Source organism: Henckelia pumila, chromosome 2, assembly GCF_033568475.1.
Source record: "Henckelia pumila isolate YLH828 chromosome 2, ASM3356847v2, whole genome shotgun sequence".
In the NCBI taxonomy this organism is placed as follows: Eukaryota; Viridiplantae; Streptophyta; class Magnoliopsida; order Lamiales; family Gesneriaceae; genus Henckelia; species Henckelia pumila.
Window position 1 is genome coordinate 200887358 of NC_133121.1, and position 18190 is coordinate 200905547.

General features: G+C 35.6%; 1 protein-coding gene across 2 annotated transcripts; it reads left to right on the forward strand.

Moving 5' to 3' along the window:
* Window positions 1-15290: 15290 nt before the first annotated feature.
* Window positions 15291-17589, forward strand: LOC140883994 (uncharacterized). Of its 2 annotated transcripts, XR_012150505.1 has the most exons (5): window positions 15291-15564; window positions 15665-15739; window positions 15817-15996; window positions 16798-17022; window positions 17202-17589. XR_012150505.1 is itself a non-coding variant. In XM_073290648.1 (3 exons), exons 1-3 carry the CDS (start codon window positions 15400-15402, stop codon window positions 15883-15885), a joined length of 309 nt encoding a protein of 102 aa, XP_073146749.1. In that variant the 5' UTR covers window positions 15291-15399; the 3' UTR covers window positions 15886-16117. The 2 variants fall into 2 exon arrangements, 1 of the variants encoding a protein (XP_073146749.1); XM_073290648.1 differs by lacking the exons at window positions 16798-17022; window positions 17202-17589 and having other exon boundaries at window positions 15817-16117.
* The last annotated feature ends 601 nt before the right edge of the window (window positions 17590-18190 follow it).

Below are 18190 nucleotides of genomic sequence, written 5' to 3' on the forward strand. Positions count from 1 at the left end.
TTAACATGAAGAATTATTTGATAATAATTTGTAAAACTGAAAGTGTAAATGATGGAGTAGTTGTGTTCAGTGAGCATGAAGCATGTCAAAAGTAATTTTAGATAGGAAAATTCAAATGTGTCATGCGTGATTTTTGTTGAGCCAAACTGGGTTTGAGCTGAATGAATTTTGGAGAACTCATTTTAGGTACTAAAAGTAAATGTGGCGTGCATAAATTTTGTTAAGCTATCTTGGGTTTGAAGTAAAAATAAAAAATTTATGAGACTTGAGGGAGATAGAGAGTCCGCCAAAGAAAGATAAACAATATACAATAAACATAAACAATATATAATGAACATAAGGTAATACATGAGTAAATGACAATAAGAAGGATTCAATGAATAGGTTAATTACCAAACCTCAAAGTAGACAATTTTTTGGGATTTGAAAATATTTCATGAGTTCATCACTTTCTTCACACGGATTTAGAACAAAAAAATTTTCTCCTTTAATTTATTGACTAACACCACAATGAAGCTAAAATAAATACTTAATTCATGTATAAGAAATCGATATGAAGAAAAAATGAGAATGTATATGAATTTAGTAAAGTTCACCTATCATCAATATTCTTCATAATAAACCCAATTAAGGCACCACTCCCTAAAACAACAGGATGAATAAAACTAAATAATACCAGAAAAATCATATTAATACACAAAGTATTTCTCAACGTCTGATTCTTTTATGCATCCAAAAGTATTACAAATTCAATAAAGAAAAAATAAAGAAAAATTTCACATCAAAAGGGTCTCATAGCTTCAACTTCCTTGGAACATATTACTGATTTGATCATTCAGAACTAAACAAACAGAATATTAATCAAAAGTGTCTCACAACTTGTCACGCCCCGTCCTGGGTTCAGGTGACATCGACGTTGTTTCCAAATAAAATTCAAAAACAACCAGCCTCTTAATACAGAATTTAACTAAAATCAGTCTATTTCATAAATAAATTCCATAATAAATATTTTGTACAACTTAAAATTTCCAAATATGAAATAAACTTACGAAAGAGTCTTACAACTTAAAATCAGAATAATAACTATAAAATCCAAAAATAATCTCTTCATCAACATCTTCGAAACACGTCACGTTCCTTTCTCTTTTACTTGTTTCTCGATATCATCTGGGAGAAAAGTAAGGTAACGGTGAGCGTTTTGAAAAACACTCAGCAAGTGAGGGCCGATCGATCATACCAAAAATATATACCTATACATTCATTTGAAAAACTCATACTTGGATTTCAAGCATGTCATATTTCAAAACATATCATCTCATAGAATGTCTTACAAAACATATTATGTCTCATATAACATAGCATGACTCACATAGCATATAATGAATATCATAACAAAAATCGACATGACATAACATATTTTTGGCCAGACATTGAAATTCATCTCCTTAATCTCCTTATTCGTGGCTAACTGATCAGTCCCCCCTCTAAGGGTGAGGTCATTTGTTGGTTAACCATAACATATAATGGTTCAAAAATTTCTTTTCCACTCTTAATTCGAATCTTAAAAGTGTCAAAATATATTTTTAACAAAGTTTCATCAAGAATAATAATTACATAACAAGATTCCAACGATTAACATGAACGATCGAGATTTTTCAAACATACATAAGATTTTTAAACAAAATCCACTTACAAAAACGGTTCGTGCAAAAATAAGTAACTTGAACACGTGAAGCTTTGACCGAAAATTGGAAGCAAATCTCTCGAATATTTCAGAATTAAATTTCGGAAATTCGGCAGATTGTTTGAATTCTTTCTTGAGGCTTTATTTCCAAATTCCTAGGTTAATTCCACGTGCCATTGAAGAGGGAGTGAACCAATCCTAATGATAGCCTTCTTCTCAAAATCTTGGAGGAAAAAATTGGCAGCCTTGGTCTTCTCGAAAATAGGAAAAGAAAATTTGGGCAAAATTCTTGACTTAAATTTGCTAAACTTCTTTTCGAAAATATGGAGAGGAAATATAGAAATTTTTGTATGATTTTTCCTACTGTTTTCTTCTCTATTTATAGGCACCAAAAGAACTTTAAGATTGACTAAGATAGTGATAATAAAAGCTTGAATGAAATATTCTATCTCTCGATATTTGACTCCATCTAAATCTTGATAATTTATCTTATTTTGTATACTTTTTATCTTGAAGCAAAATAAATACTAATTATCTCACAAAATAAATAAAATGATTTTTAACTTATCTTAGAAAATTTTCGGTTTTTACACAACTTCAATCCAATAATGAGATATCCTTGCAAAAGAATAATATTTTCTTGATAGAATTAACCTAAATTGAACAAATGATTTAGATAATGGAGAACAATAAATATGGGATATTTTTTGGTAGTATGTAATGTGACCGATGCATTGCTTTGATGCGATTCTTGTGTTAAAATTTAGACAATAATGTGTCTTCACATGATTTAAGTTGTCTGCTAGTCTCTTTGGAATTTTAATTTTATTTAGAATTTTCAGTTACTGCGTGTGCTATTAAATTTAGACAATAATATGGGATATTATTGAAGCTTGATCCATCCTAGTAATTGGTCTGATGCGAAAAGGTGAAAGCTAGTTTTTCTAATTAACACAAAGGCCAGATCAGGCTAAATAAACAAAAGCATCGAATCCTAATCACCTTTCAAAGAGAATCCAAGAACTCATTGCCAGGCAAGTTCACAAAGCACATGAGTTGCAAGTTGGAGACGGGGTAGCAACCATTTTGGAGTTGTAATTTAACTAATTGTGATGCCAATTGTCGTGATTTAAAAGAGTAGCAACTCACTCAACTTACTTATAGTTGACAATTAACACAAAGGCCAGATTAAGTAAAAGCTACTTTTACTAAATACAAGAATGTTTGAACATTGAGTTTGTTATTTTGCCAAACATGTTGTTTGCTGAAAAGAGTGTTAACAGAACCGAGAGAAGTACATAGAAATCCTATGAAATAAACATGTTAAAGAGTGTAATTACGGACAACATCACAATCGAGATAAGAGGTCTCACCAAAGAATGTGCTAGAAATACAAAGATGACGTCCGTAACTACACGGAGTTGCTATTGATAATGAAATTTCCGAGTAACGAAGCCATGTAATTTGAAACTTTGAATGAGAGAGGAGTTGACCATGAATTGCTTTAAAGCAGTAGAATCGTAGGAGTGGAGATAACCAAAGTCGCTGAATGGATTTGTATTGAAGAGGTGGATAATAGCAGTTTCTGGTTTGTTGTCTCATTTTGTGACCCACGTTCAGAAAAGAATTGTAGAAGAGAAATATTTTTAATTTAATTTTTGAAGGAAAATAGGAGCAGTTTTTGTGAGGGAAGGTGGCCATACCTGGAGAAAAGAAAGATAACTTGACATACCAACAGTTACTATTGTAGGCTGAGGGTTAATTAAATAGAAAGAGATTTTGAAGGAAAAATAGAAGCAGAGGGAAGGTGGCCATACCTGGAAAAAAGAAAGAGAACTTGACATACCAACGTACGAACAGTTACTATTGTAGGCTGAGGGTTAATTAAATAGAAAGAAAAATAGGAGCAGAGGGAAGGTGGCCATACTTGGAGAAAAGAAAGAGAACTTAACATACCAACGTACGAACAGTTACTATTGTAGGCTGAGGGTTAATTAAATAGAAAGAGATTTCTGAAGGAAAAATAGGAGCATTTTTTGTTAGGGAAGGTGGCCATACTTGGAGAAAAGAAAGAGAACTTGGCATACGAACGTACAAACAGTTATTATTGTAGGCTGAGGGTTCATTAAATAGAAAGAGATATTTGAAGGAAAAATAGGAGCAGTTTTTATGAGGGAAGGTGGCCATACCTGGAGAAAAGAAAGAGAACTTGCCATACCAACGTACGAACAGTTTCTATTGTAGGCTGAGGGTTAATTAAATAGAAAAATATATAATTAGATTTTTGAAGAAAAAATAGGAGCAATTTTTGTGAGGGAAGGTGGTCATACCCAGTGGCGGAGCCACACTTATCTTCACCCGGGCTTTAGCCCGGGTGGGATATATTTTTTCTTTAATTTTATATATATTAATTTCGAAATTTTTTTGAATAATTTGATATTATCCCGGGTAATTAAATTTAGAATATTGAATGATTCAATTACTAAAAATTCTAGTACGGATAGATTGAAATTCCTGGCTCCGCCATTGGTCATACCTGGAGAAAAGAAAGAGAAGTTGCTATACCAACGTACGAACAGATACTATTGTGAAGGGGATCGGTTAACTCGTGCCCGGAAACGCAGCGGAAATATAAAATTTTTGATAAAAGAAATCCGAGCACTTGTGTAGTATTCAAAACTCAAACAACCATAGGGTGTTTAGAATTTTACCTATCAATCTCAAAAGATTAATTTATGGCTCCAACCAAGTTGATAAACAACTAGGCTCTTGAAAAGGGTAGACTCAATCTACAAGCTTCCAAGAGCACTCCTTGCTCAAAATGGATTCAACTCTTCGAGCCTCCGAATTAGGTCCACGACTAGACGATCTAAATCCGCTCTAAATATGCACTAGAATATTTAGAGGATTTTTCATTGAGATTTTATTTTTCTTCTCCCACAAAAATGAAAGAAAACTTGGAAGAAAATAATTGGAGAGTGTTCGGCCACTTCAAGCCTTGAATTGGAATGGAATGTATTGTGTGTGTGTATATATTAGTCCAAATAATATATTAAAGGAGAGGGATTAATGAGTACAATTAAGCCATGCATGGAAAATTGCAAGACATGCATGGAAAATTGCAAACCATCTTACAACCCTTCAAATTCCATACACACACATATATATATCATATATATATATATATATATACACGCCTATATATATACATATATAAATATATATATTTAAATGCAATTTGAACTTATTTTTAATTAATTATTATACCTAAACTCATTTAAGTTTAATCAATTAATTAAATTTAACTTGAACTCATTCAAGTCCACTAGTATCAATAATTATACAACACTATATTAATTTGAGCTCTACTAGACTCAATAGTGTTTAATTAATTCAACACTTGAATTAATTTAATTATTTGTACATTAAAATGTCTACTAGTGTTAAATTAATTCAACACTTGAATTAATCAACTAAGTTCAAAATAATAGTTTAGAAAATCACCATTTTCATAAACTAATTATTTTAAGTCAACTTTTAATCTTCGAACACATTCACAAATTAAAAGTTACTTATTCCATTCATTCTCCAATTTAGAAGTCAAACTTCTAATTTATTTTACTTATAAACTCCTTTATAAGTTGTTCAACACAATGAACTAATTTTAATCTCAACGGGATCTAGAAAGCTAGTACTTGTGTGACCCTCAATAGTTCACTGATACAACTAGCAGTGGGTTCACATCTCCATGTGATTCAGGATCAACAAGTCCCTTATATGAGCATACCCTACATAGCTCCATTCTTATTAATCAACATAATAAGAACGTCAGAAAACTCAAGTCTGATAGTACCCAACCAGTCATGTAAACATCTAGCAGCATTGCTTACATGACTCCCTAGGTATCAAATGATAGTGCCTGCAAGAACCAATCAATTATGGTTAGCGTACAGTACGGTCCCTTCAACTCATATATCCCGACCGATTCGACAACCATTGGTTTATCGAGAGTTGTCATTGAATCGATAACTATGTGTCATGCCGTAGTTGCATCGAAAGTGTAATTCAAGAAACTCCTTTCTTAATTATTACTTACTCTGATCAGAGGTTTCAAGCTACGTATGCATGATATAACATAGGATATCCATACTCGTAGGTAAGCGGTGAATCTCCGACTACAATGCATTGACTCCTATATGTTTCGTCACAACACCCAACATTGCCACCTGATGACCCCAGATGAGTCGGTAAACAAGTCAAAGTGAAGCACTAGCATATAGAGTCTCCATGTTGTCCCGGGTTATAGGACTAATGGTGTACAACCATAAACTAGGACTCCTCCTCTCGATAAGTGAGAACCACTTGGAAAATCCTTTAGGGAGGGTAGTTCAGTGCACTCTACAAGGAGCACCTATTTGCATGCTTGGACATCTCCATGTTCCCTACCAATGAAACATGGTACTCACATCGCAAATACTAGTCTCAAGCTCGAGCGGCCTTTATCCTTCTTTATGGCGGCTGAATCGACTAGGAACAGTTTAGAATATACAGTATTCCAAATATGAGTTTCATGATAGTCATCACATGACCATCTCATATTCTTTCTACTATTTGTATATTCAAGGGTTTTATCTATGCAGCTAGCATGGGTATAAAGATAAAGATGTGCCAAATTAAATAATGTCAAATATTATTAAAATAAAGATTGTCATACAAGAGTTCTCTCAAGGACCATCGGCCAACACATTGGCCCGATGGGCACCTACTCTAACAATCTCCCACTTGCACTAGAGCCAACTACCCATATTCTTCAAACCCATTGATTCGCGATGCTTTTCAAACAATGGTCCTGGTAAATGCTTAGTTAGCGGATCAACAACATTATCTGCGGAGGCGACTCTGTCTAACAAGACATCTCCTCGTTCCACAATTTCCCGGATGATGTGGTATTTTCTCAGTACATGTTTGGATTTCTGATGAGACCTTGGTTCTTTTGCCTGAGCAACTGCACCAGTGTTGTCGCAGTACACCAGGACTGGATCAACTCCATTAGGAATAACGCCCAACTCTTGGACGAAATTCCTAATCCAAACAGCTTCCTTTGCAGCATCGGATGCAGCAATATATTCTGCCTCAGTGGTTGAATCCGCAGTGCTATTTTGCTTGGAACTCTTCCAACAAACAACAGCACCATTGAGCATGAATATAAAACCGGAAGTTGACTTCGAATCATCAACATCGCTTTGGAAGCTAGAGTCGGTATAGCCTTCCAATTTTAGTTCTCCACCCCCATAAACCAAGAACATATTCTTAGTCTTTCTCAAATACTTGAGAATGTCTTTCACAGCTTTCCAGTGTGGAAGACCAGGGTTCGATTGATATCTACTTGTAACACTAAGTGCAAAGGCCACGTCAGGACGTGTAGATATCATCGCATACATGATACTACCAATTGCAGATGCATATGGAATGCGTGTCATCGTCTCTATCTCTGCATCATTTTTGGGAGACATGGACTTGGATAGAGACACGCCATGACACATTGGTAGATGTCCTCTCTTAGACTCATCCATCGAGAACCTCTTCACGATGGTATCAATGTATGTGGACTGGGTGAGACCAAGCAATCTTTTCGATCTATCCCGATAGATTTGTATTCCCAATACAAAAGATGCTTCACCCAAGTCTTTCATCGAGAACTTACTCGATAACCATACTTTAGTTGATTGCAACATTCCTACATCATTCCCAATGAGTAGAATGTCATCAACATAAAGTATTAGGAATGTCACAGCACTCCCACTGACCTTCTTATACACACATGGTTCCTCAGGATTCTTAGTAAACCCAAACTCTTTGATTGTACCATCAAATCTGAGGTTCCAGCTCCTAGATGCCTGTTTGAGACCATAGATAGATCTCTGAAGTTTGCATACTTTATGCTCACTTCCGATAGATGTGAACCCTTCAGGTTGAGACATGTAAATTTCTTACTTAATATCCCCATTAAGAAAAGCTGTCTTCACATCCATCTGCCATATTTCATAGTCATACCATGCGGCAATGGCAAGCAATATCCTTATGGACTTGAACATTGCGACTGGAGAAAAAGTATCTTCAAAGTCAACGCCTTGCCTTTGAGTATAACCTTTTGCCACCAATCGAGCCTTGAAGGTCAGAACCTTCCCATCCGTCCCAAGCTTCCTCTTGTAAATCCATTTACACCCTATAGGAACAATTCCTTCAGGTGGATCCACAAGATTCCACACTTGGTTCGAATACATGGAATTCATCTCAGATTCCATAGCTTCAAGCCATTTGGATGAATCGGCATCAGACAATGCTTCCTTGAAGGTCCGTGGATCACATCCATGGTCAGGATCATCTTGGCCCTCTTCAAGAAGCAGACCATACCTCATAGCTGGTCTTGAGATCCTCTCGGATCTTCTAGGAGCTTGTATCTCCTCTCTTGGCTGTTCGGGTGTGGGTTCCACAATCGTGGGTGTTTCTCGAACTTCTTCAAGTTCTATCATCTCCCATTTTCTATCTAATAGAAATTTCTTCTCCAGGAAGGTTGCATTCCTAGAAACAAACACCTTTGTTTCTTTGGGATGATAGAAATAATATCCAACCGAATTCCTTGGATATCCCACGAAGTAGCATAAAATGGATCGAGCATCCAATTTATCTCCCACTATCTACTTCACATAAGCAGGGCATCCCCATATTCTTAGATAAGAATACTTTGGAGATTTTCCCATCCATATCTCATATGGTGTCTTATCAACTGCCTTTGAATGGACATTGTTCAACAACAGTGCCGCTGTCTCAAGTGAATATCCCCAAAAGGATGGCGGAAACTCCGTGAAACCCATCATAGACCGAACCATGTCCATCAAAGTTCGATTACGACGTTCTGAAACACCATTCAACTGAGGTGTACCAGGAGGAGTCCACTGTGAGAGAATCCCATTCTCCCTAAGATACTCTTGGAATTCAGTACTCAAGTACTCACCACCTCGATCCGATCGAAGTGCCTTGATGCTTCGTCCCAATTGTTTTTCTACTTCATTTCTGAATTCTTTGAACTTTTCAAAAGCTTCAGATTTATATTTCATCAAATACACATACCCATACCTAGAGAAGTCATCGGTAAAGGTAATGAAGTAAGAATGTCTGTGCTTAGTGGTGATGCTAAGTGGACCACACACATCTGTATGGATCAAATTCAACAGTCCCTTGGCTCGCTCCACATGGCCCTTAAAGGGAATTTTGGTCATCTTTCCTTTTAGACAGGGTTCACAAGTAGTAAGAGAATTAATATCAGACATATCAAACATGCCTTCTCCCACTAGCTTGTTCATCCTTTTAAAAGATATATGACCTAATCGAGCATGCCATAAGTATGCTGGATTTAGAGTATCTTGTTTTCTTTTGGATGTTGTTGATATCTCTTAGACATTATACATAGGAATATCTTTTAATTTTAAATTATAGAGATCATTTTCCAATTGTCCTGTACCAATTAAACATTCATTCTTGTAAATATTGCAAACACATTTGTCAAATAAACAAGAATATCCATCTTTATCAAGCATAGAAATGGAAACAATGTTTTTCACCAAATCTGGTACAAACAAAACATCTCTCAAACATAATTTAAAATCATTGTCCAACAATAAGTAAACATCTCCAATAGCTTTGGCTGCAACTCTTGCCCCATTGCCCATCCTTAAGAAGGTCTCACCATCTCTGAGTCTCCTACTTCTTGCCATCACCTGCAAATCATTACAGAGATGTGAGCCACAGCCGGTATCCAATACCCAAGAAGAAGAGTTAAGTGAAATGTTTACTTCAATGTAGAACATACCTTTTCCAGAACCATTCTGGTCAAGATATTCCTTGCAATTACGCTTCCAATGTCCAGGTTTCTTACAGTGATGACAGACGTCATTAGTCTTGTTAGCCTTAACTGGTGTGGCTACCACAACGGGACTCGGAGCTTGCCTCTTCAAGGGCACGTTCTTTTTGGGAGCTTGGAAGGAACGCTTCTTTCCTTTCCCATGTGGTCTATTCTTTGAACCAGATGAAGATCCCACATAAAGAACCGGCTTCTCTTTCTTGATTGTGGATTCAAACGTAACAAGCATGTTAACCAACTCCTCAAGGGTTGGATCTAACCTGTTCATGTTGAAATTCACCACAAAAGGATCAAATGAGCTAGGCAGTGACAAGAGCAACACGTCTGTGGTCAACTCAGTTGGTAGCACAAGATCCATGCTAACGAGTTTCTCCACGAGCCCAATCAACTTCAGGCCATGCTCATGGACCGAAGCCCCATCTCGCATGCGCAAAGTGATTAGCTCCTTGACAATCGCATGTCGAAGTGGGCGTGTTTGTTCACCAAATAGTTCTTTGAGATGCAAATGAATGTCAGCAGCATGCTTTGCACTCTCAAAACGTCGCTGAAGCTCATCATTCATAGAAGCCTGCATATAACACTTGGCTTTCAAGTCATGGTCACACCAATCCTTGTAAGTCTGTAGCTCCTTAGGGCTACAATCAGTCGGAGCCGTATCAGGGGGCGACTCATCAAGTGTGTATGCAATCTTTTCCGAGTTCAAGACGATTTTCAGATTTCTTAGCCAATCAAGGTAATTTGTACCGGTCAGTAAATGTTTGTCGAGTATAGTAGATAGCGGATTGCGAATTGATGTCATTGTCAAAACTTGTACTGAAAAATAATAACAGATAAATGTCAATGACTATTTTAAAATATTTAATAAGATATAAAGTATAGACTTTAACTTTATAAATATTTACTCCCACTGTTTTGACATTTTTACTACCCTCTAGTAAAAACGGAAAACTCCTTTTCTCAGTAGGTACATAAGATCCAATTAGCCAATTACGATCCCGAATAATATCAGCCAATCATAATTTCTAAAAGGTAGTTTCCAATTGCATCTTCATGCAACCCTTACGTAAACTTTTGTCTCACGCTTGATTAGGACCCAATAATATGACGTCGTTCATCTTTACGTGTCAAGCCTTACCCATCGATATCGAACCTTAATGGACGGTCGCCATGAGTTCCCCCAATAATATGAGCCGAAGTCATGGGAGTTCCACGTAGTTCACATCACCATGTCAATGGATGTCACAGCTTTCCGGCATCCAAAACCCCCCAATAATATGAGCCGAGTATTAAATACGGGTAGCGTTCGTCTTGCATCCATTGTCGATGGAAGACATTGAAATTATAAACACATTTATAATTCTCCTTTTCGGGCTTGATATAAATTTTGAACCTAATTCAAAATGAGGGTTTTTTTTAATTTTGAAAAAGGTCTCATCATTAATTTTAAAGATCGCCATGTTTGATCGTATGTTTGTCGGATTCATGCAACTTTGTTATTATAAAATAATAACGCACATACTAATTAATAAGGATGATTAATCGCCCCAAAAACTATTTGGCCCGTGTGAGCCAAATACGGGCCTAGATCCAATTCCTAGGGAATGCATGGGATGCAAATGCAACAATTACATAAGCTTCCAATATTTACATGTCTTGGATCTTCATAATTCATCATGGCCCACCATCTTTCAATATTGAACTTCCGCTATCAAATATTTTACATGAAAATATCCATGGCAAATAGGGATACATCTCATGGGATGCGAACGGGCCATAAACCAAGCCCACTTTGTAATTTGATAATTATTACAACCATTCAATACAAAATATCCTAGCATACACCTAGAAAATTGGTCTTGGGCTTTTAATCATCCTTCATGCACAATATCACATATCATACACCATCAATTAATTATCTCAATAATTAATTGATCAAATATTATATATCTTGGTCCAATCACTAACCACCACAATTATAAAATAAATTAACAAAAAAAACAAACACCTTTGTTTACTTTCAAATTAATTTATTTATAATTGAATTTCTTGTAAATCACAATTTACTATAAATAATCAAAGTCACACTTTAACTATTTATTTTATGAGAAAAATCACATATTATAAAGTTTAATTTTTCATAAAAATCAACTATAATATATTTAACAATTTAGGGCCTATGACACATGATATTCCAAAACACCTTTTGAAAAACTCAAGTCGTCATAGTCGTCACCGAAACTCCGTCGCCGGATTCCGGCCAAAAAATATTTTTTTTTTATTATTAAAAATATGGACACCTTCGGGCAGCCCAAGGGCTGCCCGAAAATAAAAAAAATAATTTTTATAAAATTTGCCCTAAAAGTTAAAATATTGATTTTCTCATGCGGTTAGAAATTGACCTCAACATAATATCCAACAAATACTACACAAAAGAGTAACCTAGGCTCTGATACCACTGAAGGGGATCGGTTAACTCGTGCCCGAAAACGCAGCGGAAATATAAAATTTTTGATAAAAGAAATCCGAGCACTTGTGTAGTATTCAAAACTCAAACAACCATAGGGTCGGGTGTTTAGAATTTTACCTATCAATCTCAAAAGATTGATTTATGGCTCCAACCAAGTTGATAAACAACTAGGCTCTTGAAAAGGGTAGACTCAATCTACAAGCTTCCAAGAGCACTCCTTGCTCAAAATGGATTAAACTCTTCGAGCCTCCGAATTAGGTCCACGACTAGACGATCTAAATCTGCTCTAAATATGCACTAGAATATTTAGAGGATTTTTTCATTGAGATTTTCTTTTTCTTCTCCCACAAAAATGAAAAAAAACTTGGAAGAAAATAATTGGAGAGTGTTTGGCCATTTCAAGCCTTGAATTGGAATGGAATGTATTGTGTGTGTGTATATATTAGTCCAAATAATATATTAAAGGAGAGGGATTAATGAGTACAATTAAGCCATGCATGGAAAATTGCAAGACATGCATGGAAAATTGCAAACCATCTTACAACCCTTCAAATTCCATACACACACATATATATATCATATATATATATATATATATATATATACACGCCTATATATATACATATATAAATATATATATTTAAATGTAATTTGAACTTATTTTTAATTAATTATTAAACCTAAACTCATTTAAGTTTAATCAATTAATTAAATTTAACTTGAACTCATTCAAGTCCACTAGTATCAATAATTATACAACACTATATTAATTTGAGTTCTACTAGACTCAATAGTGTTTAATTAATTCAACACTTGAATTAATTTAATTATTTGTACATTAAAATGTCTACTAGTGTTAAATTAATTCAACACTTGAATTAATCAACTAAGTTCAAAATAATAGTTTAGAAAATCACCATTTTCATAAACTAATTATTTTAAGTCAACTTTTAATCTTGGAACACATTCACAAATTAAAAGTTACTTATTCCATTCATTCTCCAATTTAGAAGTCAAACTTCTAATTTATTTTACTTATAAACTCCTTTATAAGTTGTTCAACACAATGAACTAATTTTAATCTCAACGGGATCTAGAAAGCTAGTACTTGTGTGACCCTCAATGGTTCACTGATACAACTAGCAGTGGGTTCACATCTCCATGTGATTCAGGATCAACAAGTCCCTTATATGAGCATACCCTAGATAGCTCCATTCTTATTAATCAACACATTGATAATAAGAACGTCAGAAAACTCAAGTCTGATAGTACCCAACCAGTCATGTAAACATCTAGCAGCATTGCTTACATGACTCCCTAGGTATCAAATGATAGTGCCTGCAAGAACAAATCAATTATAGTTAGCGTACAGTACGGTCCTTTCAACTCATATATCCCGACCGATTCGACAACCATTGGTTTATCGAGAGTTGTCATTGAATCGATAACTATGTGTCATGCCGTAGTTGCATCGAAAGTGTAATTCAAGAAACTCCTTTCTTAATTACTACTTACTCTGATCAGAGATTTCAAGCTACGTATGCATGATATAACATAGGATATCCATACTCGTAGGTAAGCGGTGAATCTCCGACTACAATGCATTGACTCTTATATGTTTCGTCACAACACCCAACATTGCCACCTGATGACCCCAGATGAGTCGGTAAACAAGTCAAAGTGAAGCACTAGCATATAGAGTCTCCATGTTGTCCCGGGTTATAGGACTAATTGTGTACAACCATAAACTAGGACTCCTCCACTCGATAAGTGAGAACCACTTGGAAAATCCTTTAGGGAGGGTAGTTCAGTGCACTCTACAAGGAGCACCTATTTGCATGCTTGGACATCTCCATGTCCCCTACCAATGAAACATGGTACTCACATCGCAAATACTAGTCTCAAGCTCGAGCGGCCTTTATCATTCTTTATGGCGGCTGAATCGACTAGGAACAGTTTAGAATATACAGTATTCCAAATATGAGTTTCATGATAGTCATCACATGACCATCTCATATTCTTTCTACTATTTGTATATTCAAGGGTTTTATCTATGCAGCTAGCATGGGTATAAAGATAAAGATGTGTCAAATTAAATAATGTCAAATATTATTAAAATAAAGATTGTCATACAAGAGTTCTCTCAAGGAACATCGGCCAACACATTGGCTCGACGGGCACCTACTCTAACATATTGTAGGCTGATGGTTAATTAAATAAAAAGAGATAGAACGATATATATATATATATATATATATATATATACATATATAAAATTTTGATACCCTGCACACCTAGGGTGTGCAGGGTAACATGGGCACCGCCTACGTGGCAGTCCATGATTGGTCAGCCGTTTTTTGTAAAAAAAAATTGTGTGGCTGTGGGCGCGCTACGTTGGCAGGCGCCCACAGGTGTGCAGGGTAAGGGTGTGCAGGGTATCATTTTTGTATATATATATATATATATATTATATATATATATATATATATATATATATATATATATATATATATACTATCTTATTAAGTGTGCGTACCCTATTGTAACTATTTTGGTGTCATGGTCTATTTTTCCAATTCTTTCCTTAGGTACCCTTACACTCTTCTTTCTCCAACTCGCTTATCTCACATTTTCTCTTAACTGCTCAAATCCTCTAATTCTTTTATCATATTTTTTTTCATCAATTTAAAACTAAATTTCATTCATTTAAAAAATTTTATATTTGAAAAAAAATAAAATTTGGAATTGGATTGGAATTGAAATTGGAATTGGATTTGGATTTTAAAATCATGGAATTCAAATTCCATTTTGGTGTTTGGAAAAAAAGTTAAAATACATACTGGAATTTAATAGCATAAATTTTAGGAAAGTTATATTTTGAAATAAAAATGTTAAGAAAACTTTAGTTATAAATTTATTATTAGAAAGAATTATTTTATTTTTATAAAGTCAAATCCCATGAAATCCCACGAAATCCGACCAATTTTGTAAGAATTTCATTTAGTATCCCATCAAATACCAATCATATTTTAGAATTCTATTTTGCGAAACACTAAAACAGTATTTGAAAATCTAAATTCCACCAAATCTCATTCAAATCATGTGCACCAAACACAGTGATTATATTTTATATAATATTCCGTCACTAGTATATATTTAAAAAAGTCAAAACGGTAACCGGAACGTAACTCACGGTTTATGAACCAGAACCGGAACGGTTAAAAGGAAGATTACGGTCAAGGGTTAGGGGTTTTTTGAATTGTTCTGAACCGTCTAGTTCCCTACACCGATGATTTTTTAGGATCAAGAAATCTCAAGAATCTCAGAATGGCGAGCGGTTGGAGAAGAGGGTTTGGGAACGTGAGATCCTTTGTCGGCAATTCCCTGGGCGGATTGAGGGGAACCAGCAGTTTAGCCTCTTGGGCTGTCGCCGGAACCCTAGCTTATTTCCTCTGGGTCCGCCCTTCGCAGCAGCTCAAAAGGGAACAGCAGGCATGCGCCACAATCTCTGTCAACAAACCCTCTGTATTGTTAATTGATCGATTTCTTCATTTGATTGAGTTTATTGAGAAATTTGAATTTGATGCGCCAGGAGAGGGCTCAGTTGGCGGCGGCTTCAGACCCTTACCGATACGTGGAGAAGCGGAAACCAATTCCGGATGCTCAGGTAATCTATTAGTCTTTACGAACCTTGATTTTGTTGGAATTTAAAATTTATGGGTGTCTGAATTCATACTTGAGCAGGAAACTGGATTGGTGTATGGCAGTAAAAATGGGGCGAAAAATTCTGAGGGAATCACAGGAAATGAATGACTTTGTTTGTTATTATGTGTGTCTTTGGGCTTGAACAGTTACAGTCGGAATTGAGAAGATATTGTCGGCACTGGTTCTCAAGGACAACAGCTATTCCACTGCGGCACTGAAGTAGTTTTCCTATACTTGTGGAGTTATTTTTGTCTTACCAATACATTTGTATCAGCAAAAATATTTTACTCTTACACCTGTTATTTATACGAGTTCTAATAAAATGATGGAACAAAATTCAGCTGCGACTACGTGTTCTTAAGCTCTTTTCTTTTCTTTTTAGTGAAAGATAAATTTCACTGGGATTCAGTAGATAATTGATATTCTTCAAATTCTATAATCTATCTTAATGAATTTGGATGATGAGAGTACTGATATTTGGCTCAATTGATCTATCTTTCCATGAGACTTCTGTCGGAATATGAATTCACTGTTTCGGTTTCTTTGTTTTGGTCCTCTAGATTCATATAAGAAAGCTGGTTCATGAATGAAATCATCCCAAAAAAAAAATCTCCTTAATTTTATTTCATTCAATTCCCGGTTATTTGCAAAAATGTCTGCGTTGTGAGCCACTACAAGTGCCAAGTCGGTAATTATTTTGTTGGGTTAAAAAGTTCTTTGAGTTTTTCTATATGTGTGAAGATACCATGCATGTTATAACCACCATCTTCAATTTTTATTAATGTATATGCGATGAAAGTCTGGGTGATGGTATTATGAGAGAGATCGTGCTGGTCATTCAGCACGGGCGGGGCGTTGGAAGGAGCAAACTTCCTGGCGACAGGAGTGCTCATCAATTTCAACGAGCAGCAGCTAGTGGATTGTGATAATGACGTTTGTAGTGTTTAATTCTTAACTTAAATGCTTCCCTGATCACGAGTAATTGTTGTGTTGTGCTTGTATGTATCCGGTGCAATCCAGAAGAATATAACGGGTGTGATGATGGGAGTGATGGAGGATTAATGAACAACACCTTTGAGTACACTCTGAAGGTGGGCTTCAAACAGAGAAAGACCATCCTTACACAGGAAGAGATGGTGTCTGCGATAAGATTGGGATTGCTCCATCTGCGTCAAACTTCAGTGTGATCATCCATAGATGATGATCACATTGTTGCGAATTTGGTGAAATGTGGTCCTCTTGCAGGTAATCATATGTATGAAAATTAGTATATGGCTATATCCGTGTATCATACACGACTGGAAATTTAAAAGATATTAAAACATGTGGGTCGTATATAAAAGTAATACATGACCCATACATCACGTGATGGTTTACGACACACAAGATTTCTCAGCCATGTAGTATTGGATGATTACTTTCAGGTTCAAATTCGCATAATAATGACTGCATATGTAATTTGCCAGTTGCATGCTCAACGAATCATGAGTTCATTGCTTCCGTCTTCTGGATAATAATCAGATATGCGACAAACAAAGACCTCAAAGAAATTCCATTTGATGCTCAATCCATAGTCCATACTAGTCGAAGTCAATAGAATGTACCTTCTCATGGTGAGACTGCTTGTAAGCATGGGCAGGTGCAACCAGAAAGCCATCCGTTCCCGTGGTTTTAGTGACTAACGAATGTTTCTTGGTACGCAAATGGGGTGACTGTTTATATTTTTGAAATACTGGTGAGAATTATGTTTTATTGGCCTGAGTGTGTATTTTATATTTATTATTAATGAATTATGTGTCATAGTAAAAGAATTCTGAAATGTGAAACCCAATCCAATATTTGTTCTCTGGTGCAGTGGGAATCAATGAAGCTTGGGTGCAAAAATATATTTTGTAGTCACCCGTTACGAATCACCTACTAAACAGAAACATAAGCATGCAATTAAATTTAAGCAGAAATACAAATAGAGATAACTACGAAAACTTAATTAATTATTAACCCGACAGAATACAACTTGTAATAGTTGAACCCTCATCAATAATTATGCAACCCAAATCGAATGGAATACCATAACAAAATCTCACCTAAACTAAATTGCTGGTAACCCTTGCATCCAAGCCTTGGTCACTTATTACGCACATGTCCAACTTCTGAGAAACTTGTAACTGCTCCGTCGAATGGGATGTCTACGAAACAACTGAGGGTGTGAGCGATAACGCTCAGTATGAATAATACGAGTATAGATATGCAATGAGTGCGTGAATGCAAATGTACATGGTACCGAAAACCTATCACGGTCAAACTCTGCTTTGTCAGGAAAGTTTTCATTGTATGCAACACGTTGTACCGTAACATCTGGAGGTGACACATACCAGAATAAATTGTGGATATAGGTGATCTGATCCCGTACTAG